Here is a 24307-nt window from a genome sequence, read left to right on the forward strand (position 1 = left end):
AAAAATTAACAAAAAGTTAGACAAGAAAATTCAATAAAACAAACTAAAAACTAACATACTCTCACCTTGATCACTTTTAAAAACACAATTAATACATATAATAAATTGTACATAATTACACATGCATGCATTTTAAACTGTGCATATTCATAAATTTAGCTTATTTAAGTATACACATTATAGTTTAAGTAGTTCAGCAATTCACACTCAACTGTGTGTGTGACTAACACAGAGAGATAGAGAAAGACAAGGGGACTTTACACATGCCCGCAGGCATTTAAGGTAATAATTGATTTTCGAAACTTATATTTGCTTCACTGAAATACATATAAATATACATATATGTATATTTGAATCATCTTAATGACAGATAACTGTGCATGACGTCCACCAATGCAGTTAGCCGACTTTACGACTGAAGGTATACATGCTGTCTAAACGATTTGAAGTCTGGCTAAACTCTGTATCCCCAAAACTAGCACTGGATTTATGTCTGATTCTTGTTTTACCGCTTTTTCTTCTTCTTTTTCTTAAAGCATTAGTTCTTAAGTGCGTTTACGCAACGATTTTATTTTACATATACATACATACATATATCTCTAAATAAATATACATACAGTTATAGCTTATTTTACGCTTACATGCTATTTGTAGATTAACAAAGAAAGTCTACAGAGCTTTCACATACCGATCTCGCTACGTTTGTGTAAGTATCTCTAGCCTGTCTTATGCATGATCATCATCAATGTTTGAAATTCAACATTTTTTTGTGTTGTGCTACCATCATTCCTACATATCAGCTGAGTTGTGGTTTGTATGTATGTATATCGCTATCGCTATAATAACCGTGTCGGAGGCACCAATTCTTCAATCAATCTATCAATATCTTAACTGTACATTTTACTTGTATGCTTGTATTATATCATCCTTAAGAAATCTTATGCTTTCTAAGTCCACTGTGTATATGCCTACAACCATTAAATACTTATTTAGTTACACACATACATACATACATACATACATATTGGGGGGAAGGGCTACAGTATATTCACCGAAAAATAATAGACACCATTTCTAGCTCTCTTTTATCTCTTATCTTATATGCTCGTTTGTAGGCATGTATGTATGCCGTAGTTTGTATGCACGTATATATGTATTTTAATTGGAGTTTGTTTCCGTTCTCACATTTTCACCATAGCTAAGCACTCATCATTCGTGTTTTTGCGATTAACTTTGTTGTTGTGGCCCAAATTTACTCGTGATTTTGTGCGAAACATTAACGATAGCCATTTCATGCTTGGAGTCCAAATCGCAATCGTAAAGCCCACTTAACGAATCTAAGCTAAGTAGTCGTGAGCTGGCACGACTCGATACCGAAGTGTCGTCCACATCGGGCGCATTGTAAAGTGAATTGACATCGGATAGGGCGCCTTCGGCGTCTGTAAGACCGGCTTCGTTAAGTAATGATATATTTTCTAGGCCCGGTTCATCGGTTATATAGCCCGTGGACTCGGCGCCACCTGCGAGGGAAAGAAGAATATTGAAGAATGTATGAAGATTTCATTCAAGTGTGTGTGGATAGAATAACGAGCTGGAGGAAAAAAAGAACATATCAAAACAAAAACTGGAACACTCTCATTCTCTAGCTGGGTAGAAACCAGAGTCCAGAGGTTGCCCTTTATATATAATACTTGAGAGGAAAGTTCTGAATTTGAGAATTTTAATCCTTTAATGAAATATCAAAAAAAGTGGAAACCCATTTTGGACTGAGCCAGTCTCATGTATGAATTATAGAATCAAACGATAGGGATCGTGAGGAGAGGGAGAAAAATGAGAACTTTTAAAGGAAACGATCTTAACTTTCTTTTCCAATGACGGAGTGGATTAAACTTAAAAGGTTTTTCGAGTCTTTGGTGTATCTAAAACTTTTTTATAAGAGAGAAATAAGAATTGATCGAGGGAAGGATCTTAATTGGCTTTCCGAATGGCGGTGTGGATTAAGAGTAAAAGCTTTTTTGGTATCTTTAAAAATTTTCGCAGTCAACAGTGACAGACCGTCTCGAGCGGTTTACGTCAAAACTTAAAATGGCTGCCAAAATATTTAAAACTTTTAGGCTTCTAGTATACAGTTTTAAGTGGAAGAAATTATGTATCCATACTTTTAATTTTATATTTACAAGTTTGACTAATATACAGTCTTTCACAATTCTACCATATTCTTACCTGTAGCCTCTTCACGGCAATCGTCATCCGACCATTCCGATTGACTTTCCAAAGGATTTGAGTCCATCGACTGGTGATTATGATGCCCCGCACCATATTTCAGTTCATCGTTTATCACATTCATTTCCATATGGCGCTCCTCATCCATATCGTCACCATAGTCACCGTGACCGTCAAGTACATGTTCGTTCTCATCATCTTCGTAACAACTGACAACGCCACCAATATTATTGACATGCTGCTGCTCCATTGGCACTTGAGCCAAACGTTTCTTCCGCACATCATGCCCCACCTCATCATCCTCGAACTCCTCATCGGCTAAATTGTCTTCGGTGTCGTCGCGTTCGGTGTCGTTACTCAACGCTGTCTGGTGATTAACACGCGGTCGCTGATGGTGATGGTGGTGGTGATGATGGTGATGACGCACATGCCGCTGTTGTTGCTGCTGCGGCGGTTCACCACCGCCTGCCAGCTGGTCGAGACTCTCACGACTCTGATCGAAATCTTTGGAGCGTGGACGCTGGCGATGTCGATGATTGTGATCTTTGGACTGCTGCTGCGGTGGCAACGAATCGCGACAATTGGTGCCCGTTGAGGTGGACGACTGGTTGTTGACTGCATCCAAAATATTCAAATTTAGCCGATTGCAGTTGTCGTGCAAAATCTCACAGGATTCTGTATCGGAAGTTTGCCTGGAAAGTAATAAGAAAATACATTTAGTATATAGAGTACTGTTAGACTGGAGGCACGTACATTTGGCTAGATTCTGAAGGATTTTTGTTACGCGTGATCTCCTTGATGGCCTCCAGTCCGACAGGGTGCTTGGCAATCATGAAACTCGTACTGATTGGTATTTTCGACGGCTGACGTCCCGTTGTTGGCGAAGTCAGTTCATCCAAGATCGTTGTGTTCAACGATTTTTGGTTATTGTTGCCACTCATTGAATTGCTGCCGCTGAGATTGCCATTACTGCCGCTACCGCCGATTGCTAAACCGTTAGTGGAGCTCAATTTACTGTTGCTCGCCGAATAGCTTAATTCGATATTGTTGCGACTGCTGCTATTGCTTGTCGTATTGCCCTCTGGATTGCTGTTGGAGTTCGAGGCGGATGTTATATTGCCGCCCGACGATGAGGTAGCGGCGGCCAGTGCGCGTGCACGTGTTGATTCATTCAAAAGTCTTTGCAGTTCCCTCTCGAATGGCGATTTCGCCGAATTGCTAGCCGATGTCGAACCACCGCCATTGCCACCGCCACAGCCGTTACTGCTGCCACCATTGCTGGTCGCTTTCTTATTGGCAGCGAGTAATACGCGATCTTGATACTCAAAACTATTGCAGGAGTCGCCTTTGTTGTGTGTGGTATTCGTCTGTTGACCTTGGCTCTCTGTTGTGGAGCTCACTTCGAAATCTTTTAGATTCGACATATCCACCACCGGTGACGTGGGATCCACTTGTATGTCGCATGGGTATAGCCATTGTAGTGGATTGGCGCCATTACGTTGTTGCTGTTGCTGCTGCTGTTGAAGATGATTGTGTTTGCTCAATGCCGTGATGCGTGGTGAATCTTCGTCAGCTTCGCCTTCGGTCGTTTTCGAGTAGCTTTCGTCTGAGGAACTCATCGATGGCGAATGTGGGCGTGAACTGAGATCATCGGTGGAAGACATCTCACGGCTTTCATCGATCTCGGTCGGCAATTTCGGCAGGGGCTTCATATAGGTAGTGCGTATGAGAGGTGTATTCTGTTTCAATGATGATGCTGAGCCTAAGGCTGAGGCTGAGGCTGACACTGAGGCTGTGGCTAATGAGGATGCAGTTAGATTTGAGGGTTTGGGTGGTGGAATTGGTAATGGCGGTTGTGGGTGTTGCGAGTATAGTGGATATTGTTGATGCAATTGCTGCTGATGATGATGGTGATGTTGCAATTGCAGCTGTTGCTGTAAATGTTGTTGCTGCTGTAGCATTATAGTATTAGGACACATGTACCGTGGTGGCTCATATTTAGGTGGATATGCTTGTGGATGCTGTTGCATTGGCATTATCTGTATTTTATGTTAGTTCACGTCAACGCAATGCGTAAGCCCAGCAACCATGAATTCAGCAACAACATGTTGTTACCCATTAACCGTAAATGTGTGAATGCGTTTTGTGTTGTGTGTGTGTGTGTGGAAAAAATGTTGGATTTTTGGTGAAATGAATGCACGACAAGCAGGCGGGCGGATGATCGGCCGGTCGGTCGTTCGTTTGGATGGCACATTTATGGTGAGCGAGTTGGAACACGGCGGGTATTTCATTGTTTTGCGTATGTATGTTTATTTTTTTGTTTTTGGAATCATGTGTGTGCGTGTACAATGTCGTTTACGAATACATGCAAAGAGATAACACAATTAAATGGTTCACATTAGAAATGAATGAGTAAAAAGCTCGCAGGATATACACAAATACATATATAAGGTACTCTTCAATAGGAAAAAACACAGCTGATTTTTGTTAGTCTCAAATGTTAGTTTAAAGGCAACATCAACTGGTCCAAAAATCATCCACATAGATATAAAAATATGTACATTTATGTGTGTAAAGTGGCAAGGATGGGGGTATATACGAAAAGTCGCAATAGTAAAAGGAATGTGGCGGATAAGACTTGAGCACTTCTCACTTCTGAAAGCAGTGTGCTTCAAATTTCTCAAATTACGTTTGTTCGATTATCGGGATTTTCAGATTCAAAAATACTAAAACTGGGATTCTGTAAATGTTTTAAAATTTTTTTAAATTTCTCTTACAAAGCTAGAATTAAAATAGAAATAGAGGTTGTCTATTGGAATTTTGGATTTCAAAAGCTCTCAAGCGCCATGAATAACTCTTCCAAAATTAGAATGTTTCAAAAACGCTCAAGCTCCATGATTTACTATTCCAAAGTTACAGTTAAAATTGTGGTTATGCTAACTTTGTGATTGTCGCGATTTCGTGACTCAAAAATACTATAATCAAGACCATAAAAAGGGCTAACCATTTCAGTTACTATTCCGAAGTTAAGATTAAATTTGTTGTTAACTTTATGACTATCCAGATTACGGTATTTGAAAACAGCAATTTTGAGATCCCGAAAATTTTCGAAATTAATTGAAATTCCAGTTTTTGATTAGAAAAATAATAATTTCAATTAAACATTAGTTAAGGGGTTACATGGGTTTTTGGGTTTCAAAACATAATTTTTTTTTATATTATATATTTTAGAATATTGTCTTAAAGTGTTCAAGTTGATACGAGTAATAGTTTCTTGAGGCTACCTGGGCTAAGTGCGCTGTCTTTAAACTCGTTTTTCTCGAAACTGTGTTTTTGAAGTCGGTTCTTAAAGACGAAGGATTTTTTTAAATACAACTATTTGAAAAAAGAATGTCGTGAAATTTTCACTGAAGTTTAATTTTTTTGTAAAAATGTCTGCCAAAGTTAAGGTTTTAAATAAAAACGTATTTTTCGCTTCAGATGATCTTGTAGCGAGTTGTGGGCGTATCTTTTTCGAGGGGTCACAGGAAATGGCGTAAATTTTAAAACATTTCTTTCCAAAAATTTCAAAATTTCTTTGTAGTATGTTTGTAACAATTTGTAACAATAATTTATATGAGAAAAAATTGTTGAAAAAGGCTCTTTTTACCCGAGGAAATGTATATTATGTAATTTCTTAACCATATTTGGCAGTGCTTATTAAGCACCGGAATTTCAGTTAAGAAAGCATTATTATGATTAGTTGGGATGCCAATCACATACTTTAACTTTCCAGTGTAAATCAAAAGCTCATTGACTCAAAATTGTAAAAAATGGTTGTGGACTTAGCTAAGTGTAAGTAAAATGGTCATATATCTTTAATATTATATATAAAAAAGGTTGTGGGCTTGGCTAACTGTAAAGAAAGGTATGGACTTCTTTAAGTGTAGACGAAATACTTTTATTCCTTGAAAGTAAAAAAAAAATTGCCATTGATTTAAATATAGGTTTATGCGAGTGGCCTCCAAAAATTGGAAACAATTATGATTTTTAGTAAATATAGTACAAGAAATTGATAACCTTAATAAAAGGTATTTGGAAAGTTATAGTTTTCGGAAAAATTCTTGTATTAAGACCAATAAGACCCTACAGGAACCCCATAGTTGAAATTTATTGTTGTATAGAATATTCGGAATTTTGATTTCGAAAGAATAGTTGGAATATGTCCAGAAAGACGCTAAGGAAACTACCTCAATAAGCAATATTTGTGTTGCAATAATAAATCACTATGGGAAAAAAATAGTAAGACGTGGAAATTCTCGGAAATATTTTGTTTCTAGGTTGGTATGACTTTCAGTGACTACTGTGCCAAAAGTTACATCAAAATAATCATTCGAGGTCAGAATTATGAGCCGACAACTCTTAGTTTTTTAGTTACATGCTGCATTGATTCTTCGAGAGCTTTTTGCCAATTTTTAACCAATATCGTGCCACAACCATCGTATTCGCTTGATTTAGCTTCGAGTGACTTCTTCAGCAAATTTAAAAGACGGCTCCGGGGGAACCATTTTGAGTCAATTGAAAACATTAAACGTCTCACCGCTACGGCTATTCGGATATTGACTTTAACAACGGTTTCGAGGATAGGAAAAAGCGTTGCCGCTAGTTTATTTTTGTCAAGGAGGATGGCATTGAGGAGGAGGAAATACCTGTAGAATTTTAAAATTATGAAAAAGTCTTACTATTCTTTGCTCACAGATCTTCACCAAGTGATTTATTAAGCAAACGGGAGAAGTATTTTGTTGTAGAAACGGTACTGTAACTTATTATGAGATCTAGTTTAAATACTTCAAAAACTATTTTTTTAATAGGCTTACAAAAAATTAATTTTACAATTGAAAAATAATCCAACGGGATCATTTTACAGCTCAGAACTAACCTAACTCTCGGTGGATGCATAAAATGTTAGATCCTATTAGTTAAAAATTAACCTAAAAATGTATCTCAACCAAAACTAAAAAAGGGGATATTTATTTCCTTGCCACATATTTAAATTGCGACTTAGTTTTGGGTTGAACACACACACACACGTGCTTGGGGCTATAAAGCGAATCCCACCAAACCACCAAATGTATTTAGTTAAATCAAACATCGGTGGATGAGAGGGATTGCAGTGATGATCATAAGAGTATCTCCTCATTCCATGTATACTCATATTCACTCACCTTGGCAACTGGTGCGGCATGCAACAATGGTTCACTCTCACGGCAATTATTATAATTATTACAATTACTATTCGTGCTGTACGACGATGAATGCTGTTGATTGTGATGCAAATGATGGTAGTTGCGTGCGGCATGCGTTTCACGCCTACCACCAACGCTTACAACACCACCACCGCTACCGCCACCAACACCAACACCATTAGCAAATAAATTGTTATAGTTCTCCACTTGTGCGTAGGGGTCATGGTTAATGTACTCAAGCCGATTACCACCGGGATTTTCAATGATATTAAATTGTTCGCGCAACATTACCATTGAGGGATTGGCTTGTGCTGGTACTGGTACTGGCACTGGAACTGGTACTGGCATTTGCACTTGCTGTTGTGTGGGTAGGGCGGGGGAAGATGATGCGGTCATTGTGAGTACGCCCATAACACCGACGCCACCCATCGAGCTGGATGAATGCGAACGCTGATGATGCGCATAATTATTGTTGTACTGCTGCTGCTGTTGCTGCTGTTGCTGCTGTTGTGCTTGTTGGTAGCCATTGTAGGAGTAAGCGCCAACACCGTTGCTACCGCTACCGATGCTGCCATTGTGTTCGCCGTTATGTCCATTCTCCCGTATGTTGGGCAGTCCACCGTTGGCGATGAAATTCGGTTGTTTTTGTAGTTTACTATTCAAACGCTGTTGTTGTTGTTGCGCCAAGTGATGCTGATACGGTTGCGGTTGTTGCTGTGCGACTTGCTGTTGCTGTTGCTGGTGCATGAGCAGCTGTTGCTGTTCCTCATGCAACGCATTCGGTGAGGTCTTCATTAATACTTGACTGGTATCCATGTTGTTGTAGCCATAATTATCTTTCTTTATGTTGTACGTCTCACTGTTCATGTTCAGCTGATAACTGTTATCCTGGAATTGTGACTGTTTCTGGTAGTATTCCGGTGGATGTGCATGCAAACCATTTGATTGCGTCTGCTGCTGTTGTTGTTGTTGTTGTTGTTGTGCTGTGTAACCGTTGCCATTTTGTGTGATGGCCCGATTGCCTATCATTGCATTGCGCACCTCACCATTGAGACCGTTATTCGAGGAGTCACTCAGGAAGTAGGTGACCATGTCGCCTTTACCCTTCACCTTGATCGTGCCACGGCAGCTGTGTGGTGGTGGAGTGGCGATTATTAAAATTATGTAAGCAAGAGAGAATATTTAACTTACCGAAATTCGAAATGTGAACCCTGCAGACTATCCACGACCTCCTGCGTCACCTGCGTGTAGCCTGGTATGCCGGTGGAGTCCATGCGGCTGGCGACGTTAACGGTATTACCCCAAATATCATATTGTGGCTTGCGCGCCCCAATCACACCGGCAACAACGGGGCCAATATTAATGCCTAACGGTTAAGAGAAGAAAGGCAAATGAAGTGAAAATAATTTTGACCGACTTTAATTACAATAGCTGTGTTTCTACTCACCAACTCGCAACATAAAGTTGTTGTACGAATGACTGTTGATTTCTTGCAAAGAGAGCCGCATAGCCTTCACATACTCGACCAAAGCGGTCATGTGCCGACGCACTGAGTTCGGATCATTGGCGTTGATGCGGTATTCTGAGAAAAAAAAATGGAATTAATTTTATTAATATAACGGTAAAAATGTGCGTGCTTTAATGCTCACCTGGTATAAGTCCCACAACTGCCATGTAGGTACTACCGACCGTTTTTATTTTATCGATGCCATGAAAGCGATCTTCTTTCAGAAGCTGCAAGCAGATAATAAAGAGATGAAAAGAACATTTTATTAAAAAATATATTTTTTATTTACTCATTATTGAGTAGTGTCAAAGATATGTCCTTAACCTCATGCAATATATACCTACTGATAAATTTAATAATGCGTTTAGTAAAAAATTTAACTAATCTATAATCTTTGATGCTCTTGGAAAAGTTGAGACTTGGCTAAAACCTCTCTGGGGTAGACTGTGATATACATATGAGTATGTACCTAACTTTGTACTTCCGTTGGTAGAAAGCTCGATGACAAAGCAAATCGAATTTTTCCTATATTGGGTTCCTATACTGTGACGAGAAAATATATTACGAAAAGATTTCATTGCTTTTTGCTCATATACAAATATCTTGATGTTGTTGTGGTAATGGATTACCTAGTCCCCTAGTCCCCTGTCTAGTTGACATCGAGGTCATCTTACGGTAGGCCCAGGAAACGTGCTATTTCGACGGTGTCGAAACATAGGGAGAGGGGTATCAGGTATGTAGGGATAGCAGGCCATGCAAAGAGGTCATGGATATGTCAGGGACGATTCTGGATAAGTACTCTACATTCTCGCGACAACTCGAACTCTTCGTTTGCAATGGGTGGTGGTTTGACTCCTAGTACGCCATTCACTGAGAGGGAGTCGGTGAAGGAGTGGCGGTCATTGTGAGTCAGACGTTTGTTGCGTCCGAAGTCAGGTCGGTGCATTGCTTTATGTCGTTGACGTACGTCAGGAAAGACCTCTTGATGTTCCTAAGCGGCAACTCCGCTACAAAAAGGTGACTGCAGGGATAATTTTTGCGAATGCACTCCAGCAGAAACTGCTTGGAGAGGAGTTCATTATGCTTCTTAGATGGGAGCATATGTGCATCACTGTGCAGGCGTTCGATGGGAGACATCAGGAGACATCCTCTTGTAGTCCGGAATGCAGTGTTTTGACATGTCTGTCCTCTTCTGCGTTTCACTACATCCAGGCGACGGCGTAGTTAACGGCCGACCGGCCAATTGCCTTATATGTTGCCAACAATGTTTCCTTGTCTTTTTTCCATGTGTTGCCGGCTAGCGACTTGAGGATTTTGTTGCGGGTCTGTACTTTGGCAATAATCGTGCTCGAATGAGTAGTAGAAGGAGCACAGACTGTTGAATGTCAAACATAAAATCTTAGGGTTATTGCCAGTCGGAATTTTAACGCCATCGACAGCAATAATAAGGTCAAGTCTGTACACATTCGTCCAGTTAGTGACGCAATGTATTTTGTGGGAGCGAGTGTTATGTTCGGTACAGCGTGGAAGCGAGAAAAAGCCAGAGAAATAGCCGTTTATATTTAAATATGTGAAAATGTTGTTTATAGGCAGTCTGGGTCATTTTTGATCGGATGGTATAATTAAATTCTATTTGATTTTGTTTGGTAAAAATAATACGATTTAAAGTAAATAACATTATTTTTATAAGAAACACACTAAGATCCAGTTACCAAATACACTCATATTACTATTTTTACTCACCTCATCGAAATCCGCAATTATTTCATTAAGCAAGCGCAAGCATTCCAAACCCTGATCTGAACCATCCATCTCTGTGTAGAACTCGTGAAAGTTCGGCACCGATGCGAATATGACACCCACTTTGGCATAACTTTGATGATAGAGTTCCTGTGAGGGATTGACCTATAGTGTTAAGCCACGAAAGAAACCAACAACAATCGGCAAAGACAATGAATGATTAAAAATATCAGGGGTTAAGAGGGTTGGCAACACACTTAAGCATTTTTTGATTACCCTCTCTGTCGCAACAATTTCGACAAGCGGGCAGAACGACACAACAACACAAACTTCCGAAAATCGGCGAAACATTACTGGCAACCGAAAAGGAAAAACGAAAGAAAGGACTATGCCAAAAAAGGACAAAAATTACGAGTACAAATAACGGCGGTGTCTGGAGGCACATTACAAAAAAAAAAAAAACAACGAATTGCAAAAGTCGTTAAAAATACATAAGTACATGTGAATACATATATATACGTATGTATGTACTATATGTGTATATATAAAAATGAAACAAAAGTGGATTTTAATTGAAAGTTTGGAACATGTGTGTTTTAAGGCAAGAAATACTATATGTTTGTGTATTCATCACACGTGAAAAGTGCACACGTGCATACGTGTGCATAAATTTGCGTTAAAAGTGTGACTTCGCCAACTTCCGGTTGCATAAAGACCACAGAACGTGTAGTTTAAGGATCAAAGCTCAATTCTACTGAGCTAAGGTGTTGGCAAGTGTGTGTGTGTGTGCTCGTGTCTGTGTGCAAAGTTGCCCATAGCTCACTGAAGACGCTTGGAATTTTGCTCGTTTCAAAAAGTGAGTACTGAAAAGAAATTGTCTCGGTTTCTCCAAATGAAAAGTGGTGACACAGGTGAGGCATGCACATAGGTACTTACATAAATAAACGTACAATGTGTATGTATGAGGGTGTGAGTATGTATAAAGCAACAATCAACATATGCATTACTATTTACCATATTACTGCGAAATTGATTATCGAGAAAATGTGCAGCCACATGAGCTGGCAGCAAATTATGTAAGATCCGTTTATTTGATTCCTGTAAAACATCCATTTCCTTCTTCTCCTGTGACGCCTGCAACTGCCAGAGGAAATCTAAACGTGCCGTCCACTCAACCAAACGTCCATGCACCAATATGGCAATCATGAAAATTATTATGCGCGCCAATGAGATTAAATGAAGCGGAATGGATGAGCTGTGAAGGCAAAAAATAAATAAAAATAAAATAAAATAAATGGAATTTGTAATCACAGCGAAAAATATTTATATTAACTATGAAGTATCGAAAACTATAAACTACTGCATATAAATAGATAAAAGTAAACTAAACAAGAAAAACGTTAACTTCGGCTACAAAGAAGTTAGTTATAATATCCTTCAGAGGTGCATTTTTTATAACATTAAGCAGTGGAAAAAGATCTTTATCTTTATTTTGATCGATTTATTGATTTTGAAATTTATATGGCAGCTATATGCTATAGTAGTCCGTTCTGTACAATTTCTTCGGATAGTGTATAATTGCTTTGGAGAAAAATCCATTTCAAATTACGCGAAAATCTATGGTCAAATGAAAAAACTTCCATACAAGAACTTGATTCCGATAATTCAGTTTATATGTCAGCAATTCTTATAGTGGTTCGAAATTAGTGGTGCTCACAAATGAACTACATCTTGGCGAGAAAATGTGGCGTGTAAAATTTTTGGTCGATATCTCAAGTACTGAGATACTGGTTCTTATATATACATACTTACGAACAGATGGACGGATATGGCTAAACCAACTTATATCGTCACACTGTTATTAGTTGGTAGGGGTCTTCGACCTTGTTATTGCGAATAGTTTCTCACATGGCGGGTCCCAAACCCAGCGCACAACCCTGGGATGAATCGCCTTCTTACTTTAGCTCGAAAGAATCGTTTCTGGTTACTTCCAAGTGAATGGCGCTCAGAGAACTTTCATCACTTGCATGAACTTCTATACATGGCTCCAGCCTATTATAGAATCCTCAGGGATGATTTTGTGACTGATGCCCACAGCATAATGAAATCGAGGATCGAACACTTCTCCAGTCTGCTGAATGGCAGGGTTAGGCGAACCCGATTCCTCAATCAATGACGATGGAGCAGACTTTCCGTTGTTCAACCATGAAGAAGTTCGAATAGAAATTACACGTCTGAAGAATAACAAAGCGGCGGCGGCCGATGGATTGCTGGCCGCGCTATTCAAACACGGCGGCGAAGAACTAATAAGGAGGATCAACTTCTTTGTAAAATATGGTCGGACGAAACCATGCCCAACGATTGGAATTTAAGTATGCTCTGCCCAATCCATAAAAATGGTGAAACCACAATCTGCGCCAACTACCGTGGGATAAGCCTCGTGGGATAAACATCGCATGTGTGAAAGATTAAAGCCCGGCGTCAAGAAACTGATTGGACCTAATCTGTGTGGCTTTAGGCTTGTAAAATCTACAAAGGGGATCGTTTTGTCAATTTTAAACCTGTTTCTGACAGCACGATCTAAATTTGATATCTCCGCAAATTAATACGGCTGTATAATTTGACATTGAGCAATACCAAAAGCTCCATCAGGATCGAGAAGGACCTCTCTGAGTTGTTCGATACGAAAATAATTCGATATTCAGAGTTGAATAGAGAAGGTACAATCTTATTCAACAGTGTACAACTACTATTGATATCAACAAACGCTCCGCTATTTCTGCTTTCTCCAGGTTAAACAAAGAAGCGAAGCTGGTACTGAACGATGACAAGACAAAAGGGTATCCGAAAATTCTTTTTAACTTTTACAAACTTCATGGCAAACTTAATATATCATTGTTTCAGATTGTTATTTCCATTTTTATGCATACTAGGATATATAGGCTATATCATATAATATATACGTATAAAATTGGACGATATACATATGCCTAAGTTATATAGAATATTTTTTGAGGAACACTGTTTCCTAGAACGATATCTGTCAAACTTACCATGCAAATATTTAGACTAGAAGAAGGGTTAAAAAATGTGTGAACAAGCTAGGTACGGCTTCTATATTTTTTCAAAACTACTACTAGGGTCTGCTGATCATGAGATTTGATTTCGTTAGACTATTTTTTCTGAAATTTTGGAAGCAAATGGAATAAGGTTGGTTTCTCAGAAAAGAGTGGTCCCAAATTCAATATGTGGCCTTTTTAGAATGCCGTCACGGCAGATACAGAATTTTCGAACATTTTGACGTTAACTTTACTTAATAACCAAATATCGCGATGCTATCGTAAGACCTTTTAGATCTTGTTATCCCGTTTCATCGTTGCTTTCAAACCCTTTTGGTCCTCTCAATGAAACTACTTCTATCCGTTATGCTTTTAGTAGAGAGCCTATCAAGGATATGATACCTGAAGGATTCCGAATATTTTATGTTGGGTTTATGATGGAGCTGGGCATTCACAAAGCAGATGTAAAACTGGAGGAGGAGGAGGAGGGAGTAAGAGGAGGAAATTCCTACTTTGCAGCTGCGAAAAATATTATTACAGTCTATACCCATTTTTAGTGCATACTTTCCAGATGCAAATACTTGTCTAAAATCTAAAAATAAAATATGTAATGAATATACTTACTTGACTCTACTGTCATAGCAATCGAAAATATTTATATGCGACATCTCGATAAAAAGTCCATAAATGGTACCCATAAGTAGTATTAGGAGGGATTTGAAAATTATTGGCAAACTGCAAATGAGACAATAGTAATCATATGTATTTTGAGAAAAATTAGTGAAATAAATATTTATATGCCACAAGTAGATTTTAGAAAACTTAGTGCAGATCTTTAAACTCACCGCAAGAATACTGAAACTGACAAAAATGCAAAGGTCGCCGAAAGTGAAACATACTGTGGCAGCGAGCATTTTCGATGCGCCTCATTATGGTGAGCAAACATGAGCAGGTCCTCCTCAAATGTTGGTGCATGAGTTGTGACGTTACTAGCACAGGGATGATCCATGACGCAAGTGAACTAATAATAAATCATAAATGATTAAAGAAAAATAGAAGCATGCAGAGAAATAAATAATAAAGTAATATTTAAGAAATCATTAGATGATTCGGTTTTCTGCCCACACTTACCACATTCACCTGACCCACCGAATAGATCAGCACTATAGTGAATATTGTAATGGCCAAGCGAAGCGTGAAACTACGCGCCAAGTCCCAGACAATCCACTTGAGGCGCACCGCCAACAATAGCATCAGTATGGCGCTGATCCACACAAAAGCGGTCAAGAAGAGTAGCAAGAGGATGAGTGTACGTGGTAAGGCCGACACCTGCAGTGCTGCGCCGAGAATCAGTAGCAATAGCGAGCAACCCATGGCGGTGGTGAAACCCAAATCGAAATCTTTACGGTACTCGCGCTCTTTGTCACTCTCACGAAAACGCAGAGTAATGCGATCCACATGCTCGGATTTATCGCAATCGACGGAACGTGCATTTATCGCCTGTGAGAGGAAGCGATTGACGCGATTGGTCGGTTGATAGTGCATGGAGGAGTGCCGCTTGCGGAAGGGACGCTTAAATTTGTCCGTCACTTTGGACTGCTTTGTTTTTTTTTTTTTTGTGTAAACGGACGGTTGGTGTTTTCAAGGTTGTGTGTAGTGTTTTGATGCAAGTAATGTTTTTGATTTTTTTTTGGTTTTTTGGATGTAAGATTTTCATTAAATTTTTGTTTGATGTGTTGGTACGATTACATAACAGTTTGGTTTTGCACGCACGGAACGGTACACAACGGGTATGCCAACGAGGGGTTTTGTGTATGTATTTGGTGCGAGAGAGCGAAAAAGAGATAAAAAAGAGAAAAAGAGAGTACCAAACATGGCAAGACACATGGAAGAAAAAAAAGTAAAATTAGTTGCAGTTTTGCAGTACAAAATACATTAATACAGTTATTAAATATAAATATAGACGTGTATGTGTAAATATGAATGGTTAGGCTTAGAGTAAGTTAATTGTGGATATCGGGTGAAGTTCTTTAAAAGCTGAAAGCTTATCAGTATTTCAAATATGCATATTAAAAAAAAAGAGATAAGTCATTGAACTTTTGAAGAGCTTGCACCCAAAGAAGCTGAAAACCCAACATGAAAACCATATTTAATGTATATACGCACATACAAATTCATAAATACATACATACGTAAGTATGAGCATGGCTATGTAAAGACAGATCTTTTGAATAGCTTTTAGCGGATTTTTGTGGAACCAAACTATATAACTACAATGTGGATAAAAAATAATTTTTTGAAGATTTAAGCTACTACATATAGTTCTATTAGTCTCCATCTTACATGATCATATGAGTACATATGTATGTATGTATATACAATTCAATTATGAAGAACGTAAAAATTACATGCCAGTATGAAGGGACCGAAATTTGTAGAAATGAAGAAATGTTAGTCATTACCATCATTTTATGCTTTGTTTAATATGAACGTGCCAGCACACCAGAGAACCGTTCTGTTTATGATAAAGATTTCTGCTCGCAATCGACGCAACTGATAAAAAAAACGTATAACGGGTGATCCAAGTAGAGGTACTTTTCCCATAGCCTTTTTTTTGACAGACCCTGCGTGAGTCATGTCAAGTTGTCATGTTATTTTTGTTTCGTGTTATTTGGCATTTCATTATAGCAAAGATTTAAACCTAAACAACGTTTGCAAATCGTTCAACTTTATTACGAAATTTCACGTTCTGTTAAGAATGTACATATTGTGCGCGCTTCGATCAACTTATGGCTAAAATAAACGCCCTACTGAGCCTACTATCTTGAGACCGCATGCATTTTTGAGTAATATTCGACCGAATAGACCACGTTTAGCATGCTGTACAAGTAATGGCAGCCGTAGCTGAGCGTGTACACGAAGACCGTGGAGAGTCGATTCGACGCCGTTTGCAGTATCTCCGACTGACGTATGATTTGACGCATTTTACGTCGAGATCTTAAATTGAAAGCGTGCAAAAAACAGATTGTACAAGAACAGAAGCCGCTCGACCATCCCAAGCGTCATAGCTTCGCTATATGGCTCTGAAAAATACTAAGAAAATCCGACGTTTTCGAGGCAAAACTTTTTCAGGGATGAGGCCTATTTACGGTTCAATGGGTATCTAGACCAGCAAAATTGCCGCATTTGGAACGAAAAGCAATGGAAGAGGTTCAAGAGTTGCCATTTCATCCAGAAAAAATAACGGTTCGGTGCGGTTTGTGGGTCGGCAGAATCATCGGTTCATAATTCTTCGAAAATGATGCCAGGGAGAACGTAACCAACAATGGCGCTCGTTAGCTCACACAACCATTATTAGATGTAGTATGAATTGAAGCTCGTGATCTCGGCGACATTTGGTTTCAACAAGGCGGGACCACTTCCTACACATCGAACCAATGAACTCATTTATTGAGAGTACACTTCGGTGATCAGATATTTTCACATTTTGGGTCGGTCGATTGACCATCACGATCGTGAGATATGTAAAGTCTGAAGTCTTTACTTCGCGAGTTACCAGTCGAAATGCTCGAACCAGTCATCGAAAATTGGAATCAACCGATGGACTATCTGAGACGTAGCCGCGGCCAAGATTTGATTTTCTTCAAAAAAATATTTTTTCGAAAGATAATAAACATTCCGCATTAAATTTGAAGTTTCTGTGGTTTCTGCTTACGGATTCAATATGGTAATACCAAAAAATTGCGGTTTTTATGGAGAAAAGATGCAAGGTTAATGGTCATTAAATAAATAGTCAGCATTTCCACTGCCTGGTTCATAAGTCACCCTCCTGCCTATAACTTTGTAGTTAGTTATAGGAAATTTTACCTATCCTGGTACCAGCTAAACATAGAAAATAATGGATACAGGTTGTTCGCCCTTGAACTTGATTGCGATCGTTCAGTTTGTATGTCAGACATATGCTCTGAAGATCTGATCACTAATCTTCAGAGATTACACTTTTATGTTAGACAGTAATCCAGACCAAAAGTTGTGAAGATGTCTCCTCAAATGAGCAAATTTTCCATACCAGCACTTGATTCCGATTGTTCAGCTTGTTTGACAGCTATATACTATAGTGTTTCGATACCGGCGGTTCCGACAAATGACGAGAAGAACGAGTGAAAAATTTCAGATCCATTTCTCAAAATTTGAGAGGCTACTTCGCAGACATACGGATAGAGCGAAATCGACTCATCTCATTATGCCGATCATTTATATACATATAGTATATGTTTAGGATCTCCGAAGTATCTTTCTGGATATTGTAAACTTACTGGAAAACTTAATATACTCAGTTGAGGGTATAAAATTATGTGGTTGATCCCAAAGGACTATATAATGATGGTAAAAGCTATTGGTAATAATGCATTTCATTTACATTGGCCGATATTATAGTAATTTAAGCCATAATTCAAAGCAATGGAAGTTACGAATAGATATATGTTAATTATTACGTTTTATTTATTTTCGGTCCCTAAAATTGTGGTAAGTAAATATGAACAGTAAGAATACGAAAATAACAAAATTGAAAAACACTTATGTATGTATGTACGTATGTAAATAACGCAGRAGACAATTGGTTATGCCACACTTAGCAGTAAGACTGGACATTTGAAAATGTAAGCCGAAAATGTCATGCATGGAAAAAGCAGTCGCTGAGAGGTAACATCGATAAAGAGGCGAAACAATTTTGGCGCCAAATTTCAAAACAATTCATTTTAGTAAAAAGTATTAGTTTATTTACAGGGTCAGTTTACAAATCTTGGGCCGAATTTCTTCAATAAACACTAGTGACTAAATGTAAGTGGAAAGCTAAGTAAATAATTGCTAATTAGCTATAATTAAAAAATATGTAAAATTTAATAAAATTTGAATCATTCAAGAAAAAATTCGAAAAATAAAACCACAGAAATTAGTGAACAAAATAAATTGAACGAAATTTAGTTAAACGTAACTTAATTATAATTATAAGGATGCTTAACCCATTCGTATGCAACGTATGAACGCAATGTAACGTAACGCAACGTAATGTAAATATAGCGTAGGATCAAAAAACGCAACGTAACGCAATGAAATTAAACGGTATGTAACGGTATGGTAACAGCTCGTTATGTAAGTTTACTTTTATGCTTTCTAAAAATGGTACGATTATGTGTTCATAGGAAAATACGTGTAGTTTGACGTAACGTAATAATTAATGGTAACACATGAGCGAACGAACGTCAGTGTGCAAATATTGCATACAAATGTAGGTTTATCATTCTCACTTTATTCTTATTTTGATTGAGTCTGTGAATGCGACTAATCGTATTCGATGTGGAGTTAGGAGTAGTTCCTACTGAGATAGTCACACCGCCACCGGGTGGTGTGGGGGCGTGTAAAATTTTTTGTAGTCGTATAACCTAGAGGAAAATAAAGAAATGCAATATAAAAGAACATAAAGATAATACATACATATACGAGTTTCAAACGGAAAGTGATCGAAAATATTTAAGGTAAAAGAAGGGAGAAAAAAATAACAAAATATACATATATTACATATAATATACATAATCATTTGGATTAAGGCCATACTAGTAACTAAAATAATTACTTATGACTAAGTTTGCTATTACATGATACTTATGTCTAATTACTTTTTACTAGTTTTATGATAGCAAACAATATATTGTACTTTTCTAATGATAATTTCTATTAAACAAACGTTAAACTATACTCTACTGCTATTTTCTAATATTTATTCTAATAACTACAATGAATGCTGATTTTTTGTTTCAAGCTTTACTTCTAAAATCAGCGTTAACAGCTCTTTGACTAGCTTCACTTAAAAGGTTTATGAAAAATATGTTCGGTTCATATTCATATAGTTTTTGTCTTATTTTTTTGTTGTGAGACACAAGGATTTTGCGACAGCGCATGTACTGAACTACCCTGCTATCTAGTGCAAGCTTGTTACCCCTCTCCCCCAACGGCTTCTTTTCACCCACAACTCTTGCGCCGGTAAATGGGTATAGAAGGAGCAGACTCGGATTTCCGAGCTCCGAGTCCGGCACTTTTCGACAATGTCTGCGGGCATTATGCGTAAGATGGCATAAAGTACGAGTTAATGAGCGCCATACGTTGTACGCTCTCGAGTTTCTTTGCACGTATGGTCTTTTCCAGAGCCCTTCACCACATATAGACTCCAAGAACATAAAGAACTTTACTATGGCGTCGTAGAGCTCAAGGACCAACTTCGGTGAGAGAACTCAACTTTTACCAATACCTTCTCTAAAGCAGTATGATGTAATCGATGTCTGTTTTGCTCTCTCTTAAATACTACGACTAAGACTAAGATGGTGTTTGGTAAGATTCTCAACCAAGGTACGATTCTCAAGCTTGGATACCGATAGGACAATGCACATTATTGCCAGTTCATCAGCTTTACAATTGCTTTCTTATTACAAAGGAATCGATGCTATTAATAACGAGGTTAGACATTTCTTAACTCACCCTAACCGCACGTTAGTAAGGTCCGGGGTGAATCAATATGAGAATGATGAACAAATGGTGTCTTTTTCACAGAAGGCATTTGGTGCATACTATGACTTTGTCGAAATGATTATATTTTCTGATCATTATTTTCAGAGATCTTTCAAGCGTGATTCACAACTCTATTGTGTGTTGAGGAAGGCTAAAATAAGAGAAAGGGTCGGTTTAATTCGGGTAGCTATACTATCGAAATGATCCATATTGGGAAGCCCATGCATTGTGTATACGATGATTTGGACAGAAGCATAGCAAAGGAAATCAAAACCCGATGGAACGAGCTACCTGGGTGCAAAACTGCAAAAGACATGCCCGCAGAATGGGGATGTCAGATCGAGAAGACTGCATAAAATGTCTAGAGCAAGGCACCAAGGTAACAATGGAGCAACTCTTGTGCACTTGTCCCGCACTGGCAAGACTACGCTGTAAGCATCTGGGGTCCCCACGGTCTGATACACTGGAGGCAGTATCGATAGTGGGTATGTTAAAATTCGAGTCAAACGCCGGCATCATTAATGATGACTACTTCTCATGGACCTAGTAAATGAACTCTATTTGGTATTGCAAAGAACCAAAACTGGTCTGTGCGTGACTCATTGCACCAGACTAACCTAACTTAACCTTTGTTTGCAAAACGAACTTTTACAATGCATAATACAAACAATGTATTTCCCAAAAAAATACGTTTAACTTAAAACTCTAAGTATATCCCGTTATAATATTGTAAGTAATTTGATTTTAGTAATTTTATTACAACAATAACACACTTCCACATATATTTGTTTAATACATCTATATTATTTAACTTAACAAACTATTAACTTCATCAATAATGAGACCAATGAGTTGTATGCAAATAAAATGAAGAGAGAGATTAAGCAACAACGATTTCTTTTTTCAATAATTTTGAATTTCGAATTTCGTACAAATAAACCAGATTGGGACCCACTCAACTGAATTTGTTAGACACTTTGTTGTTATAACACTTTGTTTTTGGTTTTACTACTACACACACAGTTACAAAATACATATAAATTACATTACAATATTGATTACATGTAATGCATTAGATAAACTATTGTAAATTAGCTACAATCTAAGAGAGCTACGACTAGGAGCAACACACTTACCGCATCCTGAAAATAAAAATGAAAAAAAAATTAAAACTAAAATACACACAAAAAACTATAAACAGAAAGCAATAAGCAGTTTTTAATAACAAAAATCTTAGTGTGAAACATTAGCACAATTTCAATAAGTTAATACAGGGTGTGGCATACTGAGTAAGCGCATTGGTTATTGGAAAATTTATTAGATTGTTGCATAAGGGGAATTGTTTGATTTAAAAGGGGAATTTTATAAGGATAATCCATTGAAAAACATTGGGAACTCTGTTAATAGAAGATTGGAATGATATTCATCCCTAATACAGAGCTCACTTCAAATCACCTTGCTAATAATCCTCCGAAAGGTATAGTTAAAACAGCTGTTTTCTTGACGTTGCTCTATCAATTTTAAGTTCTAACTCACAAATTTGAAGTATTCCAGAAAATTATTTTATTAAATGTTTCGAATCAACATAAATTTTTTTAAAATAATGCTCCTGAAGTACGGTACATTTTTCAGCTGTTTTCACTGCCTACTTTGTCTGTAGCAGGTGCCAAGGTCGACGTGGTTTTATGAGCTTGGCTATTTTCGTTTGTTAAATTGAAAAAACAAAAAAAAAAAAATCAAAAAAAATGCCATGGCATGAGCCAATCTTCTTCTCTGATTCTGATTCGGTGATCATACATCATACAATTACTTTCACTTCTCGTTGGTTGTTGATGAGCTGGGACGTCCGAGGCTCTCCTCATCTACAACGTCTTCACGGCCATCTTACTAATATGAGCAAAAATTAGTAAGACTTTGTTCATAATTCTAGATTTCATTTATCGTCCCTCTCAAAGTAATTCTACTTGGCCCTAATACACCTGCGCCGAAGTATTTTCCAATCCTCGAAGCAGTTGTTAAAGGCAATTTCCGAAATAGCCGTAGCCATTCACAGTTAATGTCTTCAATTGACTCAAAGCGGTCGTTTAAATTTGTTGAATATCCTGAGTCATACGGAGCTAAATCACGAGGAATCAATGCTGTATGCGACTGTGTCCTATCGTGGTACAAAAACCAAAAGTTGTCGGCCCATAACTCCGGCCTCCTTTTAAGAATAGCCGAGGCTCAAATGATCTTTCAAAATGGTTTTCTCACTGTTAACTGTCGATTCTCAAGCACCAATTAGTTTATTCTATCGACCATCAGTTGATATTCCTCTTTGAATAATTGGTACAATCAAAAACACTTGTTTGCGAAAAATAGATATCACTGAATGCCTTTTCCTACATTCTCAACGTTTCGGCACCAGAAATTTGATTTCGCATACAAAATTTATTGGAACTTCTTCAAACTCAAACCTTTAACTTAAATTAAAAAATCTTACTATTTTTTGCCCACAGTAGTATTTTCGAAAATGGTTTGTATATCCACCGTTATCTTTTTGCCCTTCATAAAAAATATTTTTCTGGTTAGCATGGGGAGTTTCAGATCAAGTATTGTGAACTCAAGACAGATTGAACAATTATTTGCTTAATTATAGTAAGTCATTAAATTGTAAACAATTATACTGTAAACGTTACAATTAGAATAATTAGACTCTAAATTTCTCAAAATTCACACACAAGTGTGTTGTACAACATATTTAAAAATGCGCTCGCCTTATATGCTCCATCATGTAAACTATTGAAGTTGTGGAATATAATTTTAGTGTGGTCTGACGTTGGAGTGGGGTGGTGTGAGATCGAAGCAGTGATATAGGTAAAAATAAAAACGAAAAACTAAAAAAGTTACGTTAATAATCGAGTACTTTCAACACTGTCTGCAATTGTTAGCCAATTTCTTTGAGTACAGTTAAATCAACAATAAAAAGCTAAGCGGTTAGGAGTCAGCACTTCATGCAAAAAGTAACTTTACACCTTTAGCTAAACGAGTGGGGGCACTTAATTCAATTAATACTAGTTCAAATTGTTGAAATCATTAAACATTCGTAATATTTAATGAAAATATATATTTTCACAAAAAAATAAGTTCTCTATAATTAATTGATTAAAATTTACATTTTAAATAATAATAATAATAACGGATTTATGACTTTCCTTTAAAAAATAAGTTTATATACAATAAATCAATATTTTACAGCGGGATTCAAAGTAAAGTTATTGAAATGAAAATTTCGGTTGCAGTCAAAACTCTCACTTACCTTTCGCGTGCTTTTATCACCGCCGGCGCCTTCGGCCGTGCTGCCGCGCGCTCCTGTGCCACTGCCGCCCGACGAGGGGAACGACCCGGTGGCGATGTTGGAGAACGGTACCGGCTCCGAGAATTTGATCGTATGCAATAGCTGCATGACAACATTTGAGACATTACGAAATGACAATTTACGACGACTACCAATGGCCGAGCGTACACCAAGCGTGTTTAGCATTAATGGCTGCAACAAAAGTGAAACGAAAACGGAAAAAAAAACAACGAAACGTGTGAGTAAGTGAGCCACGACTCCGCACAAAAGTATGTACATGTGTGAAAATATTGAAAACGAAATGAAAATAACAAAAACTATAAAGCTACACACCTTTCGTCGGTGCGGTGGTGGCACTATGAAGTATGTATCCACGCCGTGATCACGCAAATATGAAGAACGCTGATCACCATGCCCAGCTTCGACTTCATATTCACCCGAGAGAGCGTCGAGTGTGGCGCGTGTGACATGCACACGACCGGGTTCGCCGCCAGATTCCATATGATTGGCCAATGTCACATCATTGGACCACACATCGAACTGCCATTTACGCAGACCCAGCACGCCGCACAGCACGCGACCCGTGTGTATGCCCACACGCATATTCAATATCACATCGGTGGCCTCCACCACGGTGCTGCGAGTTGGCAAA

At 38.0% G+C, this 24307-nt stretch overlaps 1 protein-coding gene across 7 annotated transcripts in view; it reads right to left on the reverse strand.

Annotated features, from left to right (window-relative positions):
- Nucleotides 1–408: 408 nt before the first annotated feature.
- Nucleotides 409–24307, reverse strand: part of LOC108971038 (Ca(2+)/calmodulin-responsive adenylate cyclase) — a 131527-nt gene continuing 107628 nt past the window's right edge. The window contains exons 10-25 of one of the 7 annotated variants that reach the window (XM_018936811.1): nt 23989–24292; nt 23617–23847; nt 21455–21460; nt 19064–19198; nt 14886–15350; nt 14600–14775; nt 14379–14489; nt 11710–11950; nt 10699–10860; nt 9098–9182; nt 8896–9030; nt 8640–8814; nt 7428–8577; nt 2977–4262; nt 2224–2915; nt 409–1520 (exon numbers count right to left, since the gene is read on the reverse strand). In XM_018936811.1, coding sequence (XP_018792356.1) covers nt 1228–1520; nt 2224–2915; nt 2977–4262; nt 7428–8577; nt 8640–8814; nt 8896–9030; nt 9098–9182; nt 10699–10860; nt 11710–11950; nt 14379–14489; nt 14600–14775; nt 14886–15350; nt 19064–19198; nt 21455–21460; nt 23617–23847; nt 23989–24292 — 5647 coding nt within the window. In that variant the 3' untranslated portion in view covers nt 409–1227. Of the gene's footprint in view, nt 1521–2223; nt 2916–2976; nt 4263–7427; nt 8578–8639; nt 8815–8895; nt 9031–9097; nt 9183–10698; nt 10861–11709; nt 11951–14378; nt 14490–14599; nt 14776–14885; nt 15354–19063; nt 19199–21454; nt 21461–23616; nt 23848–23988; nt 24293–24307 lie in introns of all 7 variants that reach the window. The other 6 variants (XM_018936812.1, XM_018936815.1, XM_018936818.1 and 3 more) reach the window with 6 other exon arrangements.

Source organism: Bactrocera latifrons, unplaced genomic scaffold (assembly GCF_001853355.1).
Source record: "Bactrocera latifrons isolate USDA-ARS-PBARC rearing strain unplaced genomic scaffold, ASM185335v1 scaffold_32, whole genome shotgun sequence".
Classification (NCBI taxonomy): Eukaryota; Metazoa; Arthropoda; class Insecta; order Diptera; family Tephritidae; genus Bactrocera; species Bactrocera latifrons.